Source organism: Passer domesticus, chromosome 25 (genome assembly GCF_036417665.1).
Source record: "Passer domesticus isolate bPasDom1 chromosome 25, bPasDom1.hap1, whole genome shotgun sequence".
Taxonomy (NCBI): domain Eukaryota; kingdom Metazoa; phylum Chordata; class Aves; order Passeriformes; family Passeridae; genus Passer; species Passer domesticus.
The window spans coordinates 2519521-2547087 of record NC_087498.1 but is presented as its reverse complement, the minus strand read 5'-3'; the positions used below and the strand labels follow the sequence as shown (position 1 = coordinate 2547087).

General features: G+C 47.2%; 1 protein-coding gene and 1 long non-coding RNA gene across 4 annotated transcripts; one reads left to right on the top strand and one right to left on the bottom strand.

Annotated features, from left to right (window-relative positions):
- Positions 1-1968: 1968 nt before the first annotated feature.
- On the top strand, positions 1969-24534 carry LOC135286000 (uncharacterized). Of its 2 annotated transcripts, XR_010350579.1 has the most exons (4): positions 1969-2104; positions 8208-8340; positions 18944-19027; positions 20387-24531. It is a non-coding gene; the product is annotated as an uncharacterized LOC135286000 (long non-coding RNA). The 2 variants fall into 2 exon arrangements; XR_010350578.1 differs by having other exon boundaries at positions 18944-24534.
- Positions 2181-26431, bottom strand: TSPAN2 (tetraspanin 2). Of its 2 annotated transcripts, none has more exons than XM_064398846.1 (8): positions 25954-26282; positions 23503-23605; positions 10844-10941; positions 10335-10409; positions 9719-9820; positions 8444-8518; positions 7628-7711; positions 2181-6118 (listed from the first exon to the last, which is right to left on the bottom strand). In XM_064398846.1, the coding sequence occupies exons 1-8, from the start codon at positions 26020-26022 to the stop codon at positions 6053-6055; spliced, it is 672 nt and encodes a 223-aa protein (XP_064254916.1). In that variant the 5' UTR covers positions 26023-26282; the 3' UTR covers positions 2181-6052. The 2 variants fall into 2 exon arrangements, with proteins under 2 accessions (XP_064254916.1, XP_064254917.1); XM_064398847.1 differs by lacking the exon at positions 2181-6118 and adding an exon at positions 6264-7508 and having other exon boundaries at positions 25954-26431.
- Between the last annotated feature and the right edge of the window lie 1136 nt (positions 26432-27567).

The following is a 27567-nucleotide window of genomic DNA, read 5'->3' as shown; positions in this document are numbered from 1 at the left end:
TCACAGATTCTAAACAAGGTATGAACTCCAATTATCATGTCCATTATCTGGTGATAAAGAAATACCTTCACAGGCAAGGTTTGAAAATTTAAATTCTCCAAAAACAAGCTTGAAATTTACAGAAAATCCTGAGCATCTGCAGGAGCAGCCCAACTTCTGTAAAATGGATCCCTTACACCTGTGGTTTAAACAACCCAGTTATAGCTAATTTTGTACAAGACTATTTCTGAATCTCTTCAGAGCAGGAGAGGTTAGTTAAAATTAAGTTACAAATGCTGTCTGGTGGTGAGAATGTGGTACTCCCAGCCCCTTCTGTGTATCACACAAACGAGCTGTGGTCTCCCAAGCTCTCCAAGGAAGAGCTGCAACATGAACTACTGCTCTCTTGTTGGCAAAGAGCACAGGAGTGGTAGAAAACCTTGAGAAATAGGAATTTATCGAACAAAGCAGCCCTTATGGTATCTGGTAAATGCCAAAGAAACAGTGCTCAGCTTTAAGATCAGCCAGAGCTTTCTCAAGGTGTCTGGACTGTTAAAAATGTTTTTTAGCACAGGAAAGTATAATACCGTTTACTATTAAGCAAGACTTGTACTTGGCAAAACAAAAAGAAGGTATCTGTCCTATTTACAGTATCAGCAGCACTGCAAAGTTATTGTGATGTCTTTTATGGCCTGACAGATTTGTCTTCAGTACAAACAAAAAACAAGCCTACTTTTATAGTTAATGCCTATGGAAAATCATTGAGAGAAAAATAACTAATGTGCCTTCTTTTACACTTCAGAAAAACCCAAATCGAGACGTTTGCGTTGTGGTAACATATCTATTTAACCATATGTTTTCATGCCCTCCGAGGACTGTGTTAAGCAGTTTTCACGTTCAAGACCCCCAGGCCCATTGATAATCCCTGTTCAGGTGACGATTCCTTCCAGACATGTGTTTGTTACCTTCCGTTTATCCCAAGACGGTTTCCACATAACTCAGCCATGGATTTGCAGGCAATCCAAACACCCTCACCTCGTGTCCGTCCCTCAGCCCGGGTGGGGAGAGCACAGCGCGGGCTGGGGGGGCCCGGGGCTGGAGCCGCGGCTGCTCCCGGCGCTCAGAGAGGCACAAACCCGGCCGCATTCACACGTGGAGCACGGAGAAGGACGAGGAGAAGGACGAGGAGAAGGAAAAGCAGGAGAAGGAGCAGAAGCAGCCCCGGCTCCCCCCGCGGAAGGAGCGGCCCGCGCTCCGCGCCCGCGGGGCTGCGGCGGCGCCCCCGGCCCGCAGGGGGCGCTGTGGCGCGGGCTCTGAGGGGCGGCCCCGCCTGCACCGGCCCCGCGCCCGCCGGCGCCGCCGCCGCTGCCCGGTGTGTGAGGCGGCGTGGGCAGCATTCAGAGCGGGGATCCTGCCCCTGTGCCCTGCTCAGGTGAGACCCTCACCTGCAGAGCCGCCTCCAGCCCTGGGCGCCCAGCACAGGAAGGAGCAGGAGCCAGTCCAGAGGACTACCAGGATGATTAGAGGGATGGAGCACCTCTGCTGGGAAGCTGGAATTGTCCAACCTAGAGGATTGTCCAACATACAGGATCACTTCGGGGTGACCTTATTGAGGCCTTCCAGTACCAGAAGGGAGACTACAAGGGGGAAGGGCTTCACACAGACAGTAGCTTTAGACTGGATACTAGGAAGAAATTGTTCCCTGTGAGGGTGCTGAGGCCCTGGCACAGGGTGCCCAGAGCAGCTGTGGCTGCCTCGGGATCCCTGCAAGTGTCCAAGGCCAGGCTGGACATTGGGGTTTGGAGCAGCCTGGGACAGTGGGAAGAGCTTTAGGGTTCCTTCCCGCCCAAGCCATTGTGGGATTGTGGCACCGCCCCGCCCGAGCGAGCAGCCAATGGGAAGCGAGTACCGCCCACAGTGGGCGGGGCCTCACCGGCACGCCGGTCCCTGAGGGGAATTCCGGCAGTGCCGGGTTCGGATCCCGGCGGGTCCTAATCCCGATCCCAAACCCAATCCCAATGTCAAACCCAATCCCAATCCCAGTCCCCAGTCCGGGGCCCTGCCTGCCTCGCTGGCCGAAGGCTGCTCCGTCACCTGGAGCCCACCGGTGTCCTGGACGCAGCAGGTGAGGCGGAGGCAGCCCCGCGGTGCCCTCAGGGCCTGGGGGGCTCTGGCCGCGCGGATCGAGTTCTCTCCGGGAGTCGTTTATTCCAGGTTATTTTTATTAGGAAGTTGTTTCAAATTCAAGACACAAAGCTGATAAAACGCCACTTCGGAACACATCATAGGGAAGTGAAAGCTAATTTCAGCCACAGAGTTAAGTTTGTTTTCTTTCAAAGCAAGAGGTAATTCTGCCACAGACTTGGCGGCATGAACTGAAATGCCAGTTCTCTCCAAAATCAGAATTTATGCTGTGCCAGAGACATTATCCAGGAATTGGTTAGTGTTTTGGAGAACCTCGTGGCTGGAGCACCAATAGAGAGGAAAAAGATTGAAAAGCTTTATTTCTGTACATTTCCTATGCACAGCATCCGATGCTGTTAATCCATAGCCTGCAAAGGCTGTGCAATACAGCATTTGAGGGCTTAAGAACAACTCAATTTCTGTTTCAAGACACATGAAACGTGTTTTGTTATAAAACTTATCAGTATCAAGACAAGTGAAATACTACTGTTCACTGCAGTGACATCACAGGGCTGAGCTTCCATCAGCTGCTGTGTGATTTCTGAGAGGTACCAAAACTGGCTGAGGATTCCCTGTGACAAAGGAAGCTCCCACTGAGATCAGTAACTTAGAAAAATTAGACAAGGGAAATGTGAATAAGGGTGTTTAGAGACACAGTAAGGGCATCAACATCTTTATGCTTTAGAACAAACTGACAGGAGAATAAGAAAACGTGTGTGATGTGCTTTAAAAATTATACCACCTGGAGAGATCTGATCTTTTGTCACTTTCCTCTGACACAGGTGCAAGGGACAGGATAAATGGGTATTTTTGCTGCCTTATGTGGCAGTAATTCTGAAAAATACCTTCAGTGACTAAGATGCAGAGAAAACTGTAATTATATTAAGCACCTCACAACAGCAGGAAACTACAAAAGACCTTTATCCCTGGATTCTGTTAAAGGCACTAGTATATGAATAACATGTTGATTTCCAGCTTAATTTATAGCAATAACTTAGAGAACTAAACCAGTAACAGGTACTGTCCTGTTCCTGGTGTGCAGTGCAAGTATCCCCTAGACCTAAATAACTGCAACCCTAGAGCTTATGCAGGAATGCTCAGAAAATTAATGCTTTCTTTAGAGGAAGAAAAAACCAAATCATAAACCCAAAACACTTCAGCAGAAAGTGTGGTGGCTCGAGTCTGAATTTATAGAAGGTTTTTTCTACCACTTTTTCCCGTTTTCCTAAGGCACTGGGGTGGTTTTGTACTTCTGGGGGAGTGGAGGGCTGGGGAAGCACAGCAGGTTCTGCAAGCTGCCTTGGCATTCAGTGCATCTCCAAGCAGGAGTGGGCATCTTCCAACTTACTCAAGAAACAATAAATAAAAAGATAAACTCTGGTCCTGTCATTACATTCTGGTGCTACAAATGTGAGGAATGTGTAGATGTGTTTAAAATGAATAGAATACTGTAATTATGAGGGGGAATGTAAAACAAGGAAATTGCTTTATTTGCAGTGAGTTTCTATCCCTGTAGGACGACAGTCTTGGAACCTGAACCACTGGCTCTGGTGCTATTTTTACTGATTTTCCTGGAAGCTGGCTTGTCCTGAGTGGCAAAAATGACACTTTACAAGAGTTTCTTCTTTCTGCCAGTACTACCTTGGGACAGCACACCCCAGCTGGGCACTACCCCACCATCTCTCCAGAGCACAGCCATTGTGGGGACAGTCTCAGGCACACCTGGGAGCCAGGATGGCTTTGCTGGCTGCTGTGTTAAACTGATCTCTAAGGTTCAGCTTGACACCCTCATGGATTTGCTGGCACTGCTGGTCTCCCAGCTGAGCCTGTCTTAGGAGCAAGCAGCAGAGCAGGGCCCTGCTTCCTGTGCTGGTTCTTGCAGAATGAGGTCCCAGGCCCTGTTTTTAGTTAATCCATTGCTAATCAGCTGTGACAGAGTGACACAAGCCTCACTCTTTTCTGGTGTGTGATTTCACGTGTCCCTGCCAGCCTAAAGCCCAGCCTGGACGTGGCTCAGTCAGTGCCTGCTGTGCCCAGCTCTCAGTGCAGTGCCACAGCTCGTGGTTGGATGACTGGAAAAGAGAAATCCATGTAAGACACAGCAAGATGTGTCAACTAAACCAGAGACTTGGAGCAGCAGCACTTCCCCAAGTCCTGAAGTGACAGAAAACTGATGGGAGTTTGAGTTGCTTTGGGGAATACGAGATAAAAAATAAATTCTAGATAGAGGGTGGTATATCCCACACATAACATATTTCCTGAGATCCCAGTTTGTTCCCCTGTGTTTCAGTGGAACAAGGAGCCCATGACTTGTAAATTCCAAGGCCTCTTAGACAATGGTCTATTGGCATGTGTAGTTTAACTGAACTTCTCCCCAGCATGTCTGGAAAAACTGCATCAGGAATCTGAACTGGTGATCACCAGATCTGCTGCTATGGGGGCATACTTAGCAAAAAGTTGTTCTCTGAAATGGTGAATTATCTCAAGTAAGCCAAAAATTAAGAGATCCTGAGCCTTTGATGTAACTCATTTTTCTGGGGACAACCTTTCTCCCTTCTAGGCTGGTTCAAAAGGAACATTCTCTTATGAATAAATATGACAAATAGAAAAATTAAAATATAGAATAAAACTATGTAAACGCAAGCCCTGAGGTATTTCAAGCACACAGTGTAATTTTTATACCTGACAAGCAATCTAAAGGTGCCAGTAAGAAAACTTCATGGCTCTGTAAAAATGTCCCATCTTTCTTTCCTGCCTTCTGCCCCCAGGAAGGGGCGAGAGGTTGAGGTAAGAGCCCCGTGGAAGCTGTGATAGTCACAGAAGCAGAAACTGAGGATATTAAAGTGCTGTGTGTTTTTTTCTGATGCTTTCGCTCTTGGTTTGGCTTCCACAGGCCAGTTAGATTCTCTAGAGATCTGACAAAGGGGCTGCTTTTTCTGCACCTAGGCTCCACTCCTGCACCAGCTTGTAGCCACAGTGAGGCTTTTGGGATAAAGAGGCTGCTGAATGTGGATTCTAGTGGCCCCTTGAACTCACAGTTGGGTTTTTTGGTGTATCTCAGCCTAGCTTGGGAAGCTTCAGCACACTTTGCACTGCAGTTGGTCCCAAATGACTGCCTGGTCTTGCCAGCTTCCCACCTCTTTCCCCCTCTTCCTTAGCCTGGATCTGCTTGGATGTGTTTTCTCCCCCAGAGCTTTCTGCATTTGCATGAAGGGTCCAGTCCTACAAAAAACAAATACCCAGTCTCTGCATGGCAGTGAAGTCAGTGGGTCTACTCTTCACATTTGCTGGAGCAGGCCCTAAGGCATTAATTGTTTTTTTAAATAAAGTACAATTTTATTAGTTCTGTTCTGTTTGGGCTTTGGAAAATAAAGTCACAAAATGGATCATAGGTCTTCCTTTTTACAATGGCATTTGTCCCTCTGCTAATTCTTGGCAGACGGGGGCTCTGTGAGAGGGTTCTGAGCACTGTGTCCCTGGGGGATGTGCACACACAACGTGTTCCATCTGCAGGCATCTACCTGGACAGGTACTGCACCTCCAGGGACCTGCTCACATCCAGAGGTGTTGGTAAGGAGACACATGCATATGCTTACACAAGTCTATACATGTGTAAACTCTTAATTGCACATATATAAACATTAAAAATCAAATTAGTCTTAGATGCATCTTTGCTCTTTTTTCATTAAAAAGGACATTTTAAACCCCTTTTTTGTCCACTTCAGTTTTACTGTAACTAATACAATTCACCTGATCACCTAACAGGATATTTTCCTCTCAGTATGTTAAAACACTGATTAAAATGCATTACAATTATTAAATTGGGTAGAAGAGCACTTCTTGTAAGCTTAGTCTGGAACTCCTGGGGCACAGTTGTGCAGTGACAGTTTTAGATCATTTCTCTCATGTTACGGATCGTACAGCACAGAACCATGCTGAATATCATGCCAAAGATCTAGAAGAGAAGGGATGTGATTTAGGGATCCACTTACAAAACAGTTATAAAACAATTTGTACATCAGACAATCCGAAGGTCCCTATGGCAGAGTGGTGACTGCTTCCATCCACAAACCCCAAAACATCAGACAATAAACATGGAGGAGGTTTCACTGATTTTATCAGCTCACACTGGTTTCATACAGGTTTCTAAATGTCCAGCCAAGCACAACTGCCCCAAATATTAATGTTACTAACATCAATTTAAGTCACATAATAACTGTGACTCTTGGTGGTATCCTGGTATTCCCTGGAGTGTTCTGAGTTTCAGAATGGAACAGGACACACATCAGAGTCAGAGCAGAGGGTGACTGCAGAGCCCCCGGAGCTGCTGCTGAGCTCTGGATAGTTCTGTGCTCAAGAGCAAGACTGCACACGAAACCTAAACCCCCACTCGTGTCAGGGAGCTTGGTCACTAGAGGGAATGATAAAAGCAGAGAGCAGAGGCTGTTGCCAGAGGCTCTGCTTCTCGCCACAGGTCAGCTCTGCAGAGCAGCTGCCCCCGAGGCTGCGCTGCTAAGGGTGGGAGATGGGCACTTCAAGCACTGGGTTGATGTTCCCTCCCCACACATGTCCCCAAGGCTGGGCACAGCTGAGCTCTCACAGCCCAGCAAGTGGCAGAAACAAGCACAGGAAAAGGTGCAGGTGCATTTCTGCTGCTGTTGTGGTCACTTCAGGACCTTCGCTGTGTCTGAGGTGGGGATCCAAGGGGACATGATGCCAGTTCTGGTGTGTCCTTGACGTTATTGATCTCTGTCCCACCCCCACTGTATTTTTGAGTCCCTTCATGTTTCGTTCAAACCCCAGGATTGTTTCATTTGCACACCATGGTTTCTGTTACCTGCAGAAACCCTTCAGCTGCTTTTCAGTGTCCACATAAATCTGTGAAGGTCCTGCTCTTCCCAGCAGCTAAAGGAGTGTTTCTTTACTCATACTGTGGCTCCTCATGCTGCTGGTGTCTGAGTCTGAATGAATTCATGGCCCAGACGTGCTGGGAAAAGCTTTGTGCTAAAGCCTGGTGAGCCCCAGCCTGCAGGTCCTGCTGTGTCCTTGGGACAGGGTGACATCTATTGGCCACAGCTCTAATGGGAATTCTCTGTTCCTCATGAACACTCAGAAATGTATCCTAAAGGATTGAAAGCATCAGGGTGCAGTTGTTTTGGAATACAGTAAATGCTGCTACAGCCTTTTGCTTTTCAGTTGGGTTCATGTGACCTCTGCTCTCCTACTCTTACAACAAAAGGTTACCATTATTTGGGATCCTGTATAAGGACACAAAATGAACTTGAAAAGCACAGTCACACAGCTCTGCTTGCACTGATGGGGGCAATTCCCAGGGAGAAGACACACTGGAAGCAAGAAGAATTGAGGAATCTCACCAGTTGCTGCAAAATACCTTCCACAAAGCTTTGAGTAAGGGACAGGGTACTGGGCTCAAGGGGAGATTGGAGAACATGGATTTACTCACTGTGATGCTAGCAATTGCAATTCCCACAATTCCAACTAAGCGCAGCTCAGTATCAATTACATTCTGAATTTCAGCCAGGCAGTTCTGTTAAAAACAAAATTAAAATATTTTTTTTATGCCTGGAAATCTATATTTCAATAAATTCTATCAGCTGCTCTCACTGAGCCCAGATAAACACAAAAATATTAGTGCAGTCACCATCCTAACTCCTGCATCTAAACCTTGGGTTTTGCTGGATAATTTTCCCAGCATCTTCCCTTTCCTGGTGAGGCATCTGTACCTCTTGCCTGGAGAGGCTGACACATGCAAGTAATTTTCTTACACTCAGTTTTCTCCCTAAATTTAAACTCCTTTATATAACAGACCATGCCAAATCAAGAGGTTTGGTGCTTCATTTTGACATTGAACTCACAAGCAGATTCCAGAAAAGACAGAAAGTACAGAAACATCTTTCTTAACACCAATGAAGTTTCCAGTCAGGAGGCTCCGTGCATGACTAAGGTGGACACTTGCCAAAATCTAGCTTTCATGGGGAATTTGGGGTCCTGTTCTGTTCCCTCCTTCTCCCTTTTCCTTTCAGATGGTGCAATATTGTCTCAGTTACCATGGGATGCCACAAACAAGTGTCATGACTGAGGGCATTATGACCTCCAGCTTAATTCTGCCTCCACTCTGCTCCATTCCATAAGGAATTTCATGCTGGAATTTGCAAGGTAAAAAGAACTTCCTTTCTGTTACTTACAGAATGTGTCTCCAATTTTACTAAAGACCTGACACAAAGAGGTGATTAGAACAAGCAGGACAGAGGACACTTGCCTTTGGCAGCTGGATGTTCTCTGGACAGGGTAATCCTGTTTGTTGTTCCACATTACCTTTACCACAGCACTGGAGCTGAATGAGAGAGAGATGGAGGATCAAAGAGGGGAAACCACAGACTGTTTCATAATGAAAGTCAGTTATTATTTTGTCCTGATTTAGGGACACGCTTTCATACTGAAAGTGAGACAATAAATAACTAAAAAAAAAAGAATTTGTACAGTTCAAATAATAACCTTATTCTCTATATTTAAACTGCTGCTTCTGGTAGAGTTCCAACTGTGTGGGACAAAATTTTCAAAAATTACTTTCAATTGTCTGAGGCCACAGCAAACAGTCACATTTGTATTAACAACAATGACCAGAAGGGATTTTTATTACAGTATTTCATAACAAAGCAAACAAGTGGATTTGGGAAAAGCAGATCCTTGGCTTACAAGAAAACAGGAGTTGTTAAAGGGAGAATGCAGAAAGTTCAAATATCACAGAATTATGGGCAATGCACAAGAAGTACAGCAGAGAATGCTGGAATTTTATTTCTGACACAACATCGTGCTGGGTTTGGAGACAGTAATAAATCAGAGTTTCAGAGGGTTTGTTTTTCCTGTTTGACTATCTCCCACAAAATGCTTGGAATTCCTCTTTGGGTCAGAAATAAGAGCTATGGGAGAAGGACAAAAGGGTCTGAGGTTGTGAAATGTTTGTTCTAAAGAACGTGGGAATTGCTGTAAGGAGCAACAAAGCTTGGGCTTGCTCTCCATGGGAGGCAGTGCAGATCCAAGATGGACACAAACAGGATTAAAGAAGTCACAGGTTGTAACTCCAATTCAGACATTCACTTTTTGGGTGGCCTGAACTGTGTCACACATGTGCTTTTGGTCTTTCACTGACTTGGTTCAGCCACACTGTAGGTCCTGGGACACAGGTCATGTTTTCTCTGACAGATGCAGAGGGATGCAGATATTTCACTGCATTTGCAAGTATTTATCTGTGGATTTCAATATCCAGAAGAGCCTAACAGTCATTTCTTCTGCACACAAAGACCAGAAGCATCAGAAATTTCAAAGCCTGGCTAATTGCACTTTCAAAGGTCGAGATCCAAAAACCAGAATTCTGACCGAGCCCGCAGGAGACTCTCAGAGTTGTGAGTCTCTGATGGGATTTAAGTACATTCAGTTCTATTTTGCCATACCTCAGAGGGAGGAATTCTGGATTCTAATGGGCAGTGTGACAGTGGAGCAGTGGAAGGAGGTGTTTAGGTGGAGGAGTACTCACAGCCACGTGGTAGCGATAGATGGTACTGTTCATCTTCCCCACTGGGTTTTTCATGTAGTCCTCATAAGCATCTTCATAGATTTTCTGGGCTTCCTGTATTGCCTGCAGAAATCACACGAAGTGAGTTGCAAATCAGTCTTACCCCTGATCCAAGACTTTCATTTTGTGTCCTCAACCTCCAGGGCAAAAAGTTGTGCCTGGTAACCAGGTATGGTGACTCAAAAGCCAGGAGGGTTTGTGGCCTGGTGCCATTCAGAGGCTCAGAGTGTTCATAGGCTCTGTGCTTTGGTTAAACACTCTGAGTTGGGGAAGCTCAGTGCCAAAATTTGTTTGCCCTTCTCCCAGGCAATGCCCTCTTTTCTTACAGCTCCCCTTGATGTTCCTTCAAGGCTGAGCCACACCTCCACTTTTTCTTGAAGAAAGGAGGCAAAAAAATTCATCCTATTCTGAACTTGTGATAACACAAGCTGTCATTGGCTCCAGATAAGAATGTCAGAGAGTCTTGCAAGGAAAAGTCTCCTGGAAAGTTTTCCTACGGAAGAGCCAGGTCCATAGGCAGTGGGCACTGCAATCCATAACTACCCCATCATTACATCAGAAGCTGTTTGCTACTTACCACTTTCTTGCCTATGAAGGCAAATACTCCAGCAGTGACCTCACCTGCAAATATCACCAACAGGCAAGCAAAGAACTGCAGAGGAAGGAGAGAATCTCTCATGAGTGTAGCTTGTTCATGGGGGCTGCCACCTCATCCTCCCCGGGCCCCAACAGCCGACCCTGAACCAAAGCTCCTGAGGGGGCTCTGCACAGGGCTGCCAAGGCAGATTCCCTGTCACATTCAAACCAAGGGGAAATGGCAAAGATGTGGCTCAGAGGGAGCTCCAGGAAAATCAGAGAATAATTCCAGGCACTACATCACAAGGGACAAGCAAGGGCACCTCTGCATGTATGCCAGCTCTGCAATAGCATGGTGGCTGCTGAGTCCAGATAAACTGGATTAACCAAGAAAAGGACATAAGACCTTTCAGGTCAGGACTGTAAAGATCTTTCCATTAATGACACCAAGCCCTGAATGCTTTGGATGGTTTCCCTGCACAGCCCAGGCACTGGAAACCTTTTACTCACTGTTCCAATTAAGCACTGGGACTCCCGCGCTGCTCCACAGCACCCGAAAAATCCAACTGCTGACATGATGGCCCCTGCTCCCACCAGTACATAGAGTCCTGTGGAAATCAGAGCCAGGCAACAATTCAGAAGGTTTCTCTCCCCAAAGCCTGCTACCTGTTTCATCAGCCCCACCCACTGGCAGGTATAACAAGGTCTCTGGCTCTCACAAAACTGGTTACACAGAAAAGGTTCTCTGACCACAGGAGGAGAGCAATACTTTCTTCAGAATTCTTGGAGAAGTAAGACAATTTGAGATTAGCTCAGTTGGTTAGAGTATGGTGCTAAAAACACTAACTTTGCAGGTTTCATTCCTGGATGGGCCATTCGCTTAGGAGTTGGACCTGATGATCCTTGTTGGTCCATCCCTTCCAACTGAGAATATTCTGTGATAGGAATCTGTGACTTCCTCCTTCCCAGTTTGCTGTCCCAGGTTCAGCTCAGTGCAGAAAGAACAAGCCTCATACCACCCAGAACCCCCTTACACCTCTGCAATAAGCAATGTAAGGCAAAAAAAGCCCAGCTTTACTACAGAGCTTATTCCTGGGAAACCTGGGGCTGGAAATGTTCTGTATGCTCTGCAGTGGGGGAGCTGAGAGGAACATGGGAGATGGCAGCATAGCCCCATCCAGATCCAGGACCCCAGTGTAAGCTGACACCTAGAAACACCTATTCAACTGGTGTTTTGATTTTGTTTTTATTTTTTGTATGGGCTTTATCTAGGATAAAAGGAAATCAGAGTACAGAGTTTTTCTTTCCTCACTTGTGAATGTGCATTTTTTGATCTGTGCTTAGGCAGCACTCAGGTTCCTGTGGGGGTCAGCTCCCACCAGACCACAACCACGGGGCTGTGCCTTGGCTCTGGTACTGTGCTGTGTAATTCTAGTCCTTGTCCTGTGCAGTAAGCACAGAAATCTGCCGTGCTGAGCCACTGCTGGGGAAAAGAGCTTCATCTTCCTTCTCCTCGTGTCCTTCTGTGAGGGACAGTGGAGCTGCAGGCAGAGTGCACTAGAGGGCACAGTGAGCCTTGCTCCCAGCCGGGACTACCCAAGCTTCCACTGAGGGCCCTGAGTGTGCTCAGTTACCAGTGTAAACATTATTATCAAATCCGACCCAGGGATAGCAGAGCTGCTGGCATTTGCTGTTAGCAGGCCTTGTGGAACCTGGACTAGAAAATCCTCCAGGTGACAGTTTGCAATTGCTAGGAAAATGTAAAACCAGTCAATGTTTGAGTGCAGAGCTTCCATCCAGCTGCTCTGCCTCCCTGGTGCAGCCTGCTCGGGGAAGGCCAGCTCCTGCCTGCTGCCCATTCACTGCCACATCACCCTTCAGTCTCTGTGTCTATCCCAGTTATTCTGATCCTTGTCCTCCCCTCCCTCCTTCTGCCCCAGTTCCTGCTGAGAGATACATTCTGATAAATAGCAATAAAACAAGGAATATGGCTTTGCCCTACTAACTGTAATATACACGGTGCTGGGGGGATGCTGTTTGCTGTCTGTGCTGGCAGTTCTTATTCCATGTTTTCTGGATTTTTAATACTCAGCCACCTGTGACTTGCTGGGACTGAGCATTCTTCAGGCTGTACTTGTACACATGCACAGCACTGGTTTTTACTGCTGTACAAAGATATTTATGGCTCAGGGGAGAAAGGTCAGCCAGCCAGGTGGAAGATGAATTGGAAAAGACAAAAAGCCCTTGCTCAGGTGCAGAACCTGGTGCTCACCAGCCAAACACCAACACTGCCATTTCCTGGGATCTCCATGGTAACAAACAGTGTAATTACAAAGATGTTTCCTGGACGTATTCAGCGTGTCACTCCCTACTCCTGTCCCTGTACTTATCAGGCCACTTAGCAAAGATAAATTTGAGTAAGGAGACAGGAAAGGAGTCTTCCCATTTCTTTTTGTTATTTGCAGCTAGGAAAGACAAAGCTCTGTGAGTCTGGGGTGAGACCACTTTCAGGAATTTGGATTTGCATTTGTCAGAGAAACAGCCTGAGCATTTCACTCGCATGACTCAGAGCTAAACCACTACCTCAGTGAGAACTTCCCTTTTAAGGCGTGTTACAGGAAGAACTCACACCACTCACTAAACAAAGCTGAGCCCCACAGCAAGCCAGCCAGGAGTTAAAATCCACCTTCTTCCATCTGCTGCTCAGGAGAGTTCATCCCACTTTGTCCTTTCTCAGCCTGGGACTACCACTTGCTGATACCCAGCTATTTCTAGATGGAAAATAATGGTCACACTTAAAATGTCCACAAAAATAATGGTATTTTTACTTTTCTACTATATATACACACATGTAATCTTTCACACAGGAATGAAACTTGTGATTTTGGGGTTGTCCTGAAGTCAGGACTTGGCCTCGATGATCCTTGTGGATCCCTTCCAATTCTGAATATTCCATGAGACACACAAAGAGTAGCTTGAAAGAAGTCAAAGGGGCCAAGCTACTCCGGAGCTTGCACCGAGAGGTTTCCCAGCACCTACACCCAGGGATGCTCAGTGGAAGATGACTTCCAGGAAGGATGTCTGTCAGAGATGGAAATGTTATAATTTATGGCTTAAACATCTTCAGGAAGGATTTTTGCCTATTGTAGCAAAACAGGACCACCACATCCTGACCTATTCAAGACAGAGTGGCCCAGCTCAGCTCAGCTCAGCTCTGGGGATGCACTCACAGGGATCCAGCTCAGCACCTTGCTGGTGGACACTGCAGCCCAGGGCTGGCAGTGGCCGGGCTCACACAGAGTCTCACACCAAAGGGTGGGAGGAAGAGAGGTTTGGGTGTGTGCTGAGAGAAGCCCTCTGGTCAGAGGCAGTGAACCACCATCCCCCAGGGCACAGGAGCCCAGCTGTGTGCCCTGCACCCCGGGAAAAGCCACAACCCTGCAGGGACAGCAGAGTCATGGCCTGTCCCAGGCCCCCCGAGGGGTTCCCAGACTTGCACTTGATGTGACAGATCAAGAGCCTTGTGAGGGACAGGGGCAAACCCAGCCCCCCTCAGGAGGCACGGGGGTGTTCCTGCCCCAAACCTTTATTGATCCACTGGATTCTAGACTTTGCTTCACCACCCAGAGGAGCAGAGGGAGAGGAGCAACGAGACATCCTTGGGCCCCTGGGGTGGGTGATACGGTTCCACCTAACCCTGCCACTCTCTTCCTGTCCATGGCCCCTCTGCCTTTTATTTTTCTCTTTCTTTCTCTTTGCCTCTTTTACTGTTAATTAAAATATATCCATTTTTTGGCACCAACACCTAACTTCATTTGGTTTTAATAATGTTTTTTGGGTAGATTTTGAACATTTCTGTGTTCAGTCAGTTTTATTCACAGACTTAGTTTTCTTTGCTCTTCTGTTTAAACCAGTTTGTAATAATATCAAAGCTGTAGGTGCAGAAATATCCTGGATGGTGTTTGTTTGTAAGAAGGATCTGGTATTTCTTTTCCTAGAGGGCTGTACACAGCAATGTAGGCATGTTCACCTCAAATTCTTGATAAGAACAGACCTAAATTTAAAGTGAGACTCTCTAGAAAGACAAAAAAAAGCAAAGGGTGGCAATGTCTGGCACACAGCCCTTGGAATCCCAGCCTTACCTAAAGCCATCAAGCACTGAGAGCTGTCAGGGCCAGCAGTGCAAATCCAGACTTTTGGTGATTAATATCACACCTTGCCTTGCAATAGTATCCAGTGTCAGAAGTACCTCAGCTTTGCTAAAACCCATCCCTTCCTAAAAAGCAGGATGGAAAGCCTTAATCAGCTTCTATTCATCAGCACTTCCATTGTAAAGTACAAAGCCTTGGCATGGCCTCCGACTTGGCATCTACAGCACAGCAGGGAAACAAAAAAAAAGTCAGTTTATAGCCACAGAATGGAACAGGTTTGAGAGCTACAAACTGACACAAAAAATTCACCGCAAAGCTCAACATGGCGAAAAGAAGTGCGTGAGTCAGGTCAGGGTAGAGAGCTTGTTTAGGTGAGTGGAAAATGATGAGGAGACTCTGCAGCTGCAGCTTTTTGTGCAGCAGAAGGAAAAAAGTACAAGGTGGAAAGGAAGCAAGGGTTTGTGGCCTTTGTGAATTTTTTTCCTCTCACCTCTTGTTGCCTCTGTTCATTTCCTGCAATTCTGCTGTCTGGTCTGTGTGTGCTCATGGAGAGGAGAGAGGGCTGGCACCCAAACTGAGAGCAGGGAATGCAGAGAGCAGGAACGCTGCTGTGGCATCGAGAGGGCCAGGCTGGCCCCAGAGACAGAGTCTGCCATCTGTGATTGGCCACTCTTGGAGTATTTACTCCACCTGCATTTGGGACCCACAAACTGCTCACTCTCAGCCCCTGAATGCAAGGGGATGAAGAGGCACATTCCAAAGATGAAAATCCACGTGCAAATCTGACAGAAGATCAGTTGATTTAGGCAGACACAGCCAGTGCACTGATTACTGAGGGGTTCTGGAGGAAATAGGGGCTTCTTCATTACCACAAGAGGATGAAAAACAACGTGTCACAGGACTGGGGGTTTTTGAACAGAACCTATTATCTTTTTTTTTTTTTTTTGTAAGGAAATATTGAGGTTTTGGGGTGTGGTTTGTTTGTTTTGCTTTGCTGACACCCCCCTCCCAAAAAAAAAAAAAAGTTTTTTAATAGATGTGAAGAGGAATGAAGACTTCTCCTTTTAGCAGTGAGTCAAGTGAAAGAACACCTGAAAGCAAATTGATTTCCCTTCTGGCTGTAATGTAGTGAGTGAAAGAGGGGAACCCCCTTCTTCTGCCATTGTTTTATTTTGCCATGACAAATCTGGAAAGCCATAAAGCAGCAGCTTTTATGTGTATTTGTTTTTTTTATTCATCCCATAGGGAAAATCATTCTTTCCTGAAAGGAAATTGTCAAATGGGGGCATTCCCCGTGAAAATTCCAACAGGAGGGATTCCCATTTTCTAGCAGACTCTGCTTTGCAATTACAAGGGGAATTAAAATGTTATCTGGCAGTCTCAGAGCATCCTGTGGCTCCCAGTAGTGAAGAATGGCAGATCCACAAGTCAGCAGACCTCTGGATCAGCCTCAGTGCTCGTGGCACACAGCTCCTCCCTGAGATACTGTCCCCTCTGAGATAAGGACACATCCCTTCCTGGGCTGCACTTGGAGACAGGAGATCTGCAAGTCTCAAAAAGCACCTTGAAAAGGATCAAGAGATTCTGTGTGTTGTTTCTGAGTGTACAAAGCCTCTGTGATTAGCAAGGATACAGAATTCCAAGGATGGAATTTTATAGCTACTGGCTGCAATGTATTTTTATATATACCAAGAGTGAGGGAAGGATTAGCCTGGGCTGGAAGAGATGTAATTTCAGACTCTGGAAGAGACCCCACTCCCACAGCTGCTTTTGATTGTTTGTTTGTTTGTTTGTTTGTTTTTCCCTAAGTCTCACTGAAGGTTTGAGGCACAAATCCCTGCCAACAGCAGGAGCAGACAAACACACCCTGTCTCTGTCTGGCTTTATTTCACATGGGTTTCTTGTTTACCTGGCTGCTATGGGCACTTTCCATTTGAAATAATTCTCCTTTTTTTTTTTTCCTCTCTTTTGGGCTGAGTAAATAACACTGAACAAATCCCCAACTGTTCCTACTCCACGGAGAGAACAAGCAGCTCTGTTCTGGGGGTGAGGGACCCAGCAGCAGCAACAGCAGAGCCCAGGACCCAAACAGGGCTTGAAGGGATTTTCCTGGGGCTGTGTGTTCCTTGCAGCCCCAGGGGCAGATATCCTCCTCCATGGAAGGACTGAGGCTCTCCAGCCCTTAGGAGAGCACCAAGGAACTTCTAGCACAGACACACTCCTGGAAAATATGAGAAACACACGTAGGAGTTGGAAAAAAAAAAGTCCAGACAGGGACGGTTGTGTGTGTGGCACCAAACTCAGCTCCTGAAACAGGCTTGTTACTAGAAATTTCCATTGTATACTTATTTATAAAATACATTCACAGAACTAGAGAAAAGCTGCAGAGGCCTCTAAAGTGACATGAATTTCTGGAGAAGTGGAACATATCCTTAATTTGAGCATAATGGATATATCTGATTAAGTGTCTGGTGTGAATTCAGCAGAGATTTCGTGGTTAATCTTCCTGGAAGCACAAAAGCATTACAGGCACCAGCCAGTTTGGAGGCTACTGCTGATGCACAAATCCTGAATTTCAATTTAAAATCAGCCTCACTGTAATGTAACCTCCCAGACCAGTTCCTCTCTTTCCCACAGAACACCAGCCCTTGTTACACACCTTGCTCACGTGCATCCCAGAACCCTAAATAATTATGGCTCAGATTCATGGGAGGCAGTGTGTTCCCAAAGCTGTCCCCAAAGGCTCTGTCAGTGCCTGCCACCCCCACAGGCTGCTCTGAACTCAGTGTCACCAGCACACCTGTGCCAGCTGGAGCTGTCCTAGCCTGGCTGCACTCACAGACCCCCATGGCAATGGATTCTAGCATGTAATGATGTGAATAGTGTGGGAAAACTTCCTCACAAGGGAGCTGGTCACAGTGACACTGGGGCCAGAAGCACAAATGTCTTGGTCCTTTTTCTAGTTTCACTGCATCCTTTTTGACTGGAACCACAGAGCGTTCAGGAGTGCACTGCAAATGGACACAATGACATTAAGATTCTTCAGCTGGATTCCCATTTCCTTTCTTCATATTTCCTGACATTTAGATGCCTGTTTGGCTGCAGTAAGGAAAGCACTTTGTTGTCAACAGCAACTGATTGTGAGTTTAAGATCATGTTCATGTGTGGTTGTAGCTAATTTAAACTAATTTAAACTCTGTCAGTGTTTGTACAGCTTACATTATCTGTTACCACTTGCATCACTTTGTTGACACTGTATTTCTTCTGCCTTTGTAATACTCAGTCATTTGGTATTCTGAAATCCTCTCGTGATTCTCTGCAATCCTCTCTAGATTAGGACACTCTGGCTAATCCTGTGTGTGTGCATGAGCCAGCTGAATCCAAACCCTCCTGAAGATGTTTTTGAACTGACAAGCCCCAAAAAGGAGGCTGAGGGCTTTTTGGTTGCTGGTTTGTTTTTATTTCCAGTAGACAAAACACTTTCCTCTTAATGGCTTCAAAGTGGACAGTCCAAATGTATTTTCAGCTCTGTCAGAGCAAAACACAGGCCAGGAACAGGAGTTATGATGGGTTATACTGGTTTGCTTGTTATGTAGGAACTGCTTCAGAGCATGTAGAGCTCTCTTAAAGAGACTCTGTGTGAAAAAGGAGCCTGAGCAACCCTGGAGTGTGGGGTGCTGCTCCAATGACAGGAATCATGGAATCATGGAATGCTTTGGGTTGGAAGGGTCCTTAAAGATGCTGTAGTTCCAGCCCCCTGCCATGGGACACCTTCCACTGTCCCAGGGTGCTCCAAGCCCTGTCCAGCCTGGCCTTGGACACTGCCAGGGATCCAGGGGCAGCCCCAGCTGCTCTGGGCACCTGTGCCAGGGCCTCAGCATCCTCTGAGGTTATACATGAATGTAACCAGCCACGTCCTGGGGGCACCCAGGGATGGGAAGCACCTTGATGCCCTTTCCCTTCCCGCAGGACCAGTGCAGGTTTATCCCCGGTCACCCCCTGCAGGTGGCTCTTTGCAGAGCTCCCGGTGCTGCTGTGTGAGCTCTGGGCTGGGCCTGGGCAGCCGGACCCGAACAGGGACTCCTGGAGCCTGGGTGTCCCCGAGGGGGCTCAGGGCACCCCGGGCACTCGGTGCTGGCAGGGCTCAGCATCACAGCAGGGAGGGAGCAGAAGGAAATGGGGTAACTGTGGGCTCGGCTGTGGGGTGGGGCTGGCTGACTTTTACACAGCTACAGCAGGGAGAGGAGGGTGGGAGAAGGCACCCAGGAGGACAATTTAATGGGCAAAAAGCACAAAGTGCATTATCATGCTTAAGTGATTAAAGAAAAAAAAGCTTCCTGAACCTCAGCATCTTGCAAATATACAGCAATCACCCCGAGGTAGATGGAGAGATTGTCACACTAGGCTAAATTAGCTCATTTGGTCAGAATTGCCTTTATTTTTGCCTTTATTCTGTCAGGGGGAATGCTAACTCTTAGGAACTGCTGCAAGGTTTTGTGATGCACAACAGAGACCGAAGACTTTGGAACAACTTTCATTTTTGGTAAGGTTTTCTCAGGGGGTGGTAGGGGTGGTGTCATATTTTTAAAGTGAATTTCCAGTACAGCAGCTTCCGTTTTCCACTCATGGCCACTTATCATCCTTTTCTAAACCACTCTTCCTGAGAGACAGAAAAAGAGAGCTGCACACAGATGATAGGAAGAAAGGCAATTTCATTGCTTAAGTACAGACTGAAAGCCTATCCAACACATGATGGCAGGATCATTTAATGGTCTTCTTGTGGTTGCTCTACACAGGGGCTGCTTTGCCAACAGCTCTCATTTTAAAGGCTGGTGGAGTTTGAGAGGTGGGGATTTAGCAGAGAAAATGCTGTTGACTAAGGGTATAGTGCTTGACTCCAAAAGACATGAATAGAACTTGAATAAAGAGAGGCACAGGAGCAGAGAACTGCAGTTCACATGGATGGAACTCCAGCCAGCTCCTGTTTGTATGGGCATCCACTGCTATGGAGAAAAGCTACTAATATCCTTCAGCTCCAGACATGACTTCATATCCTAAGGCACGCTCCATCCACGTACCTTTCAAAGCCAGCAGCATCACTCCTGCTCTCACTGACCCCAAGAAAAAGCCACTATCACCCTAAAATTTTTGTCCACAGCTGTTTTGGCCCTGATGGATGCCTGGACCACAGATTGGATCATGGGACTGAAACAAAGAGAACAGAATTAAGCATAGGAGGGTTGAGAGCTCTGGCTGTGCAAGAGAAGCCACATTTCAGGGCTGAGAAAGAGCCACCCAGACTGATTTGTTTGCATTCATCAGCTTTTGTTACCATTCCTGAGGGGGTTTGTTGTGTACACACACTTCACTTTTATTGGTGCTGGCAGGGATGGGACCCTCTGCACTTCATTTCTGAGGAATACAGAGTTTGTCCTGCTTGTTGCCCTTTGTCCACCAAAAGCAGAGATGGAAGAATGGGGATGTGGAACTGATCCTTAAGAAGTCCCCAGATCAGTTTTTGTTTCACAAATGCCCTACTTGCACTCAGCAGCACTTGGTCTGTACTGCTGTGCTTCAGTTATTCTTAAAATTAAGACCAGCAGTATCACAAGGAATTAGAAAGCACCAATTAATTGTGAGACAGGAATGCTGACACCCTGGGTTCTCACAAGCATCTTACTTCCTTCTGACTCTTGCAGACCTTCCTGCCCAGTAAAAAATTTCCCAGTTTTTGTACAGGAGTCTCCATAAGGATGAGCAATCCAAGGGAATTCCCTTAATTCCACAGATCTTTTCTCCATTTGATCAGTGCAGTGTCACAAAAAGATAAAGAGGTATTTGCCAGCTACTGTCCTTTGATGCAATTATCCTTTTTTCTTTCATTTTTCTCTCTCATGTGCAGCTAAGAGAGGGATCTATGAACTCTACCAGAGCTGAACTGCAGCTGAACAGGGGAGCCACAGTTTTGCTTCATCACTTGAAGCACAGGCACAAAACTGTACTGTGAGATGAAGTAACATAAAAATATATCCCACTGTAGAGGGAACTCCAAAAAGCTGGGGAGCTGCAGGGAGAGGATATGCAATTTTAGGAGCCTCCAGTGTAAGATGTGTCTGGTAAAATGGTTGGAGGCTGCGTGGGTCATAGTGTTCCAATTCCAACCTTTTCTGTTGTAGGTTTTTCACTGCAAACTGCAGTGGGGAATATGGATCACCAAACACAAAACCACAAGCAACAGAAAGCTAGGAACACATATGTGCTTGCCCACAGCACTGCTGCCTGTAAGCTGTTCTCCAACCAACAAAAACATCTCAGTGGCTGGAAAAGATGAACAGGCCTGGTTGCCAAGTCATGGCCCGAACTATTCCAGGGGCAGAAAAGACAGCTGGGCTGCTGGTAAAGAACAGGGCTATTTAAGGAGACTCACTCTGGTCTAATGGAAAATGCAGGGATAGAATTATCAATTATTTTACACTAACCCAACATTTCAGATCCAGGAAAAAAACAATCACAAGGAAGCAGAAGAAAGAAGCTGGTTAGATTCGGCTGGCAGCTCAGTCCAGGTATAGAAAGAGCAGAATGTGCTGCCCTTTAGAAGAAAGAAAATTAACTGTTTTTCAGAAGATGGTGATTCATTTCAGCCTACAAAGCAAACTCCAAATGTACCTGCACTGTTGGTCCAAGCGCTGACACAAAGTTGATGTGATCCCAGGGCCTTGGGTTATCACAAGGAGCCACAAAAGCCATCAGTGGAACTGAGATAAAGGAATTATTTTTGGATGTATAGCTATATGTTGATATTTTAAGTTATATTGCTGATCTGCTTTCTCTTTCAGCCCTCAGGGCAGCTGCTCCTGCTGTGCTGCACAGTGTTCCATATTAAGAATTCCTATGCAAAACCCTGGCTGCCACCCAGAAAACATGTTAGAGAGCAAACACACAGAGCCAAATAAACAACAGTCCCAGAGACTCTGAGAAAGGCCCAATACACAACTGCCAAGGGGGACTCCGAGCTGAAATCTCGAGAGGGAAAGCTCTTCAGCATGACCTTCAAATGCAGCTTTGTCTGCTGCAAACCCACTGTAACTGAACTTCTCCCTGTCCTTTTACCACAGCCTTGGTCCCACACTGCTGACAGCCTCAGCACAGCCTCAGCTGTGGCATCAGATGCCCAGGAGTCACAGCATTTAGCAGGGTTTGTAATGAGGGAGGGAGGGCAGCAGAAAACTCTTTGGTTTTCTTTCAGAGGAATGCTCTGTTCAGTGTCTATTACAAAAAAAGGGCAAAACTTTGCTTTAGAATTCAGTCCAAAGTGCAAGTTTAAAAGAATTCTGAAATCTCTGTGCCCTGTTCCTCAGCACTTCCTCTCACAGTTACATATTTCAACAGGCAGCTCTATAAATACGTGTGGCAGCCCAAAAGCTGAATGTCATGGTGTCTGATGAAACTTTTACAAGAACATTCCTCAGGACTTCCCAAAATTAACAACTTTGAACAGCTTTTGTAGTTTCTATTCAGGGCAGAAGCAGACTACATCTTTTGAGATTTAAATACACATGCACCAAAGAGTATCTTGTTTACACCGTGTGCTCCAGGCTGCACTGGTGCTTAGTCACAGCACAGGATGTAGCACATTCTGCCTTCCAGCAGCACTTGATTTTGAAGGCCAGAACATCCTTTTGTCTTGTTTGCTCTCCTGGGACAAACATAAGAGGATCAGGAAGGGAAGCATTCCAACTTACAGCACAGGGAATTCAGCAGGTATAAAGTGGAGCTGGAAATGAAGTTGGTGATCTAATATGCTGCTGTCACAGCAGCTCAGATGTAAGAGAAAAAGTAAATCATACTTCCTGGCTCTCTGTGTCAGTGGAGGTGCTGCAATGTGTTTTACAATGATCCTCAGGTCCCAAACAACATTTTCATCTGAATAGTTTTACTCTTTTATTCAGCCTTACAAAATCCCAGGGAAACAGAGGGACATAACATTCTCACCATCTATACCCACTGCTGCACAGCCAGTTCTGTGCCTCTAGCCTGGCTGCAGGTGTTAAAGAAACCTGGGCCTGGGGCTGTGGTGGATCTGAGTCAAAGCCTCCACTGAGAGCATCGGGGTATTTAAGGTAACTGCACAATCTTGGAGTGACAGGTACCTGCTGGAGGACACCTCTGGTCAGCTCCCAGTCCTTCCACCCTGTCAGAGTGGCTTGATGGCCAGGGCAGGACTGGGTATTCACTCACACTTGGCATTTGTAGATGGCAAAAATGTTTGCACCAATGGGTTTTTATTGGGTCCATCTCTAGGGGTGATGTATCAAACAGAAAAAAAATCCTACTTTTCTGCTGTAAAGGTATGCTACAGTTGCCAGGGACAGAGAGCTGCAGTTGCTGACAGTCCCAGACAGCAGCTATTTAAGGGTATCTATAAATATGAAGCACAGGTCCCAAAAACACACCTGGAAATCCCAGGGAGACAAAAGTTATCTTAAACGCTAAAATTAGATGTGACTAATCCCAGTTCTGTAGGCACAGGAACTAGCTGATTCCTGCCCAGGTTGGACAAACAGCTCCTGAGGTGACTGAACACCAGGTAGTGGCACTTTTCAGCTGTGGAAGGATTTACTTTGGCACTTTGGTCCCACTGAGGCCTCCACAGGGAGAACTGCTGAGCAGAATTTTGCTGCTGTCCTGGTTCTGGGAACATTCTGAAAGCACACTTGTTTTGTTGGCTGGCAGCTGCACAGAAAACTCTGGAGGGATATACTGGTGAGCCCCACAAGTCTCTGACCTGTCTCACCTTCTATTCTGAGAGTATTAGCACAATTCACTTAGGATATGTGGGGACTGGATCAAATCCAGGAGAAGAGATTAGTTAGGTCTAAGGAAGTGGCTGTCAAGCAGAGAAAGGTCAAAAGCCATCACACAGATGGCACACAGCACCAGAATGTCCAGTTTGGTGTAGGTCAGCCCAGAAATTGTTGACCAAGGTGTGTCACCTGCCCTCCCAGCACTGTCACTTACCCATGAAGAAAAGTTCCGGGGACTTTTTGTCTGTAGCAAACTCTGCCATGGGCCCACCAAAGCGCAGCCACAGCCCGAAGGCAATGACAGCCAGTCCTGCCAGCTGCAACACAAACACAGCAGTCAGGGCTACAGTGACAAACAGCTGGAAAGAATCACAGCAGTGTCTTGGCACCTTGTGCTTTCTTGAAATCCCACAGCTCAGAATTGCACTGTCAGAAAATTTATACAGCACTTGCCAGGGTCTGATAACAATTCCTATTACAGTGCAATGTACTTGTTTCTTTCAGTCTTCAGTGTAGTGGTGCTTCTGAACTTACTAGAGACTCTCAAACCTTGTCAGTCATTTAATCATCAAAACTGGGCCTGAATTCTCATGAGAAATGGAGAGGGGCAGGGGACCCCCACCAAAACTAGGAGGTACAAGGATTGTTACTGGGTGGATATCTTGGATCACAGAAATTACAAACCAGTGATAGATGCTGTCAAGTGCAAGGAAAAATTCCCTTTAATGTGAACAAGACCAGGTCACAAAGGAGTGTCACAGCATGTTGTTTGAGGGGAAAGATCTACAGAGGTCTCAGCTTCACCACGTGCCAGACAGATCATGCTGTGTGACCTGGCAGAGAACTCCAGCATCCCCCAGGAGCAGAGCTGTGTGTCCTGCAGGCAGCTCCAGCATCCCCCAGGAGCAGAGCTGTGTGTCCTGCAGGCAGAGAACTCCAGCATCCCCCAGGAGCAGAGCTGTGTGTCCTGCAGGCAGAGAACTCCAGCATCCCCCAGGAGCAGAGCTGTGTGTCCTGCAGGCAGAGAACTCCAGCATCCCCCAGGAGCAGAGCTGTGTGTCCTGCAGGCAGCTCCAGCATCCCCCAGGAGCAGAGCTGTGTGTCCTGCAGGCAGCTCCAGCATCCCCCAGGAGCAGAGCTGTGTGTCCTGCAGGCAGAGAACTCCAGCATCCCCCAGGAGCAGAGCTGTGTGTCCTGCAGGCAGCTCCAGCATCCCCCAGGAGCAGAGCTGTGTGTCCTGCAGGCAGAGAACTCCAGCATCCCCCAGGAGCAGAGCTGTGTGTCCTGCAGGCAGCTCCAGCATCCCCCAGAAGCAGAGCTGTGTGTCCTGCAGGCAGCTCCAGCATCCCCCAGGAACTGGCACAGTGTCCTGCTGCTGTCCAGGCCCAGAGCCTCAGCCTGTGGCACCTGCACAACCTGGACAAGGCTCACAAACACCTGCTGCTTCCCTCACAAACACCTGCTGGGGGTGCCAGCCTGGCACAGTGCTCCCCTAACCTGTCCTGCATTCCCTGGCACTCGATCCATTGGCACAGCTCCACAAGCCAAGAGAGCAGGCAATTGTACAGCTGGAGAGCTCAGGACCATGGCTTTCCTCACAGATGTGTCCTAGCAGAGGGTGAGGGTCCCCTGCCACCCTGTCACAGCATGGGGACCTCCCTGCTGGCAGCCTTGGGCAGCCAGGGCCTCTCCAGGCTGTGGAGTGCCCCTGGCAGTTCTGGATGAATGTCCCAGCCAGCTGAAGAGATGGTTCCTTCCATCTCAGCGAAAAGGCAGATAACAAAACACAGTACTTGTCACTTTTGAGAAACAAATAACACAAAGCTTTGTCCTTCTGCTGCCTTGCAGCTGCAGCTGGGCAGCATCACACTGCCCCTCCAGCTCGAGCACAGCAGCACTGTGTCCCCGGAGCACGCAGTGCTGTCACCACGAGGGAACAGCCTTTGGTTTAACTGTGCTTCAAGAATAAAGGAGACAAAAGCCCAAAACTGCTTGGTCCAGAGAGGCTGAACAGGATGACTTTGTGGCTTCTTTTAAAAAGACCCCAGTGAATCAGAAGGAAAGAAAAAGACATTTAAGAAGATGACATTGCTGATTGTTTTCTGGAAAGCTGAAGGGAGAACAGTGCATGAGGGAAAGTGAGAGAAGAGAAAGCGTGAATTCAACAGCGTGGAACTGTGGGACTATTGAAAAGGTGCAATTGAGGAGAATGAACACAGCATTCCCTGAATCTCTTGGGGTGATGCGAGGACTTTGTCTTAGGATGATCTTGTAGCAGCTGTTGGCTCCCTATTAGAAATGACATTAGTAAAAAGCACCGTGATGCTGTGAAATGTTCTGCTAACTGCACTGTACTGGGGGAACCTCTGCCAGCCTCCTCCTGCAGTCGCGTGGTTGCCGGGGAAATGATCGCTACTTTAAACGATCAGTTTAGACAGATGCTGTCTCTGCTCAGCAATGTCATCTCACACCGAGCCGGTGCTTTCCCAGGCAGAGGGAGCGAGCAGAAGCCGGGAGCGCTGCCCGGGCGCTCCCGCAGCCTCAGCTCGGGCAGCCGATCCCGCAGCATTCCCGCAGGGAGCCGCGCCCGTGCCACCCTCCCGGCACCCCCGGCACCCGCAGCAGGTGCCCGGCCCCGCCCGGCCCCGCGCCGCCCGGCGCTCACCCAGAAGGTCAGGTTGAAGATGAAGAGCAGGATCTTGACGCAGCGCATCCCCCCATAGCCCACGCCCATGGCGGGCGCTCCGGCAGCAGCTCCGCGGCGCTCGGCCCGACTCCGGCGGGCGGCCCCGGGGGCAGGTGCGGGGCCGGGCGGATCCGCCGACCTGGGCCCGCCCCGGGGCGGACTTTGTGCCCGGCGCCGGGCCCGGGGGTTCCCGGGCGGGGCACAGGCGGGGCCGGGCACCCCGCTGGCCCCGAGGCTCGGAGAAATCCCGCTGCGCGTCCCGGGTGCCTCTGAAAGGCTCTCAGATCTTGCAGATGCTGCCCACAAAAGTACAGGCAGGATCAAGAATGTGATGTCGTTAAACTTGTCTTGGTTCGTAGCCGTAGCTAAGAGCCCCTCAAGTTCATTTTCCAATCATTTATTTGTTCTCTAATTGGACCCAAAATGCTGACTCTGCTGTCAAAATCTTAAAGCTTTCTCATCTTATGATTTTTTTCCCAGCTGCTCCTCCGAGGTCTCCGGGAACTCTGAGTCCAAAGTTGCCTGTGGGGCTTTGACAGGGGTGTGTGACACAGATTGTGTCTCTGGAAAAGAGGGGTTTCTACCTTAAACATTTCTTCTCCTTATTTAACGAATAAACCACTTATTTCCTATTTATTGTAGTTTGTGCTCTAGTCATAACTGTATAGTTCTACCTATTCAGATTATTTTCAGGTTTTGAATAAATTTTCCCTGAGGTGTGTATGGAAACCATGCAAAAATGTGTGGGGAAAGATGTTTGGTGTTGTTATTTCAAATTACACTCCTCTAATGACGCAATAATACCAAAGGATGTTGGAGGTGGTTTCCTTTTTCACTCAATTTGCTCTGCATTTTCAGTTGCGTTAAAGCCTGGCCCTATTTTGGAAAAATAATCCCAAACAGTTTATTTGAATTGCAGTGACAGAGTTTAATTAAAAATATCTTATTCCATTTGCAATGAATTGCAATGCAATACACTTTATTGGTTTAGTTCTTTGGTTTTTTTTAAGAAACAATGAATCTACATTATAACTCAGAGTAAAACCCACAATTTCCCTTTTTTTTTCTTCCGTAATGCTCTGCTGGATGGTGTTGACCTACCAGGTCCAATGTATTCCTTTTAAAATAACAAAAACATGAATGCCTTTGAATATTCAAAATAACTTCAAGACAGTGAGATGCATCAAACAGTAGCAAAAGTCTTCATTATCCTCTGATACATTTGAAGCAGAGATAAAATGAGGCAGCAGTTTTGCCTTGGATTGTGATGGCAACAAAAATAAATAGTTTTTTTTAAAGTATTTTATTAGGTTTCTCTATTTCTCTAGTAATTTTCATGTTAATTTTCTCTCCAAGTGTAGGAATGGAGCATTCAGCCCTCATAAGTAGTAGGTCAATTTCCCACATAATTCTTGCAATGAATTAACCCCAAGGTGCTGCTTTTCAGCACGTGGTGCTTGGCATCTCACAGAGGCACCTCACATCTTCCTCTGGCACTGCCCAGGGGTCACACAGATTTGGGTACCCGGGGAGGTTCAGGCAGGGTTGGCAAAAAGTCACCGGTGGGGCTCTGCTGGGCTCGGTTTTAGGGCC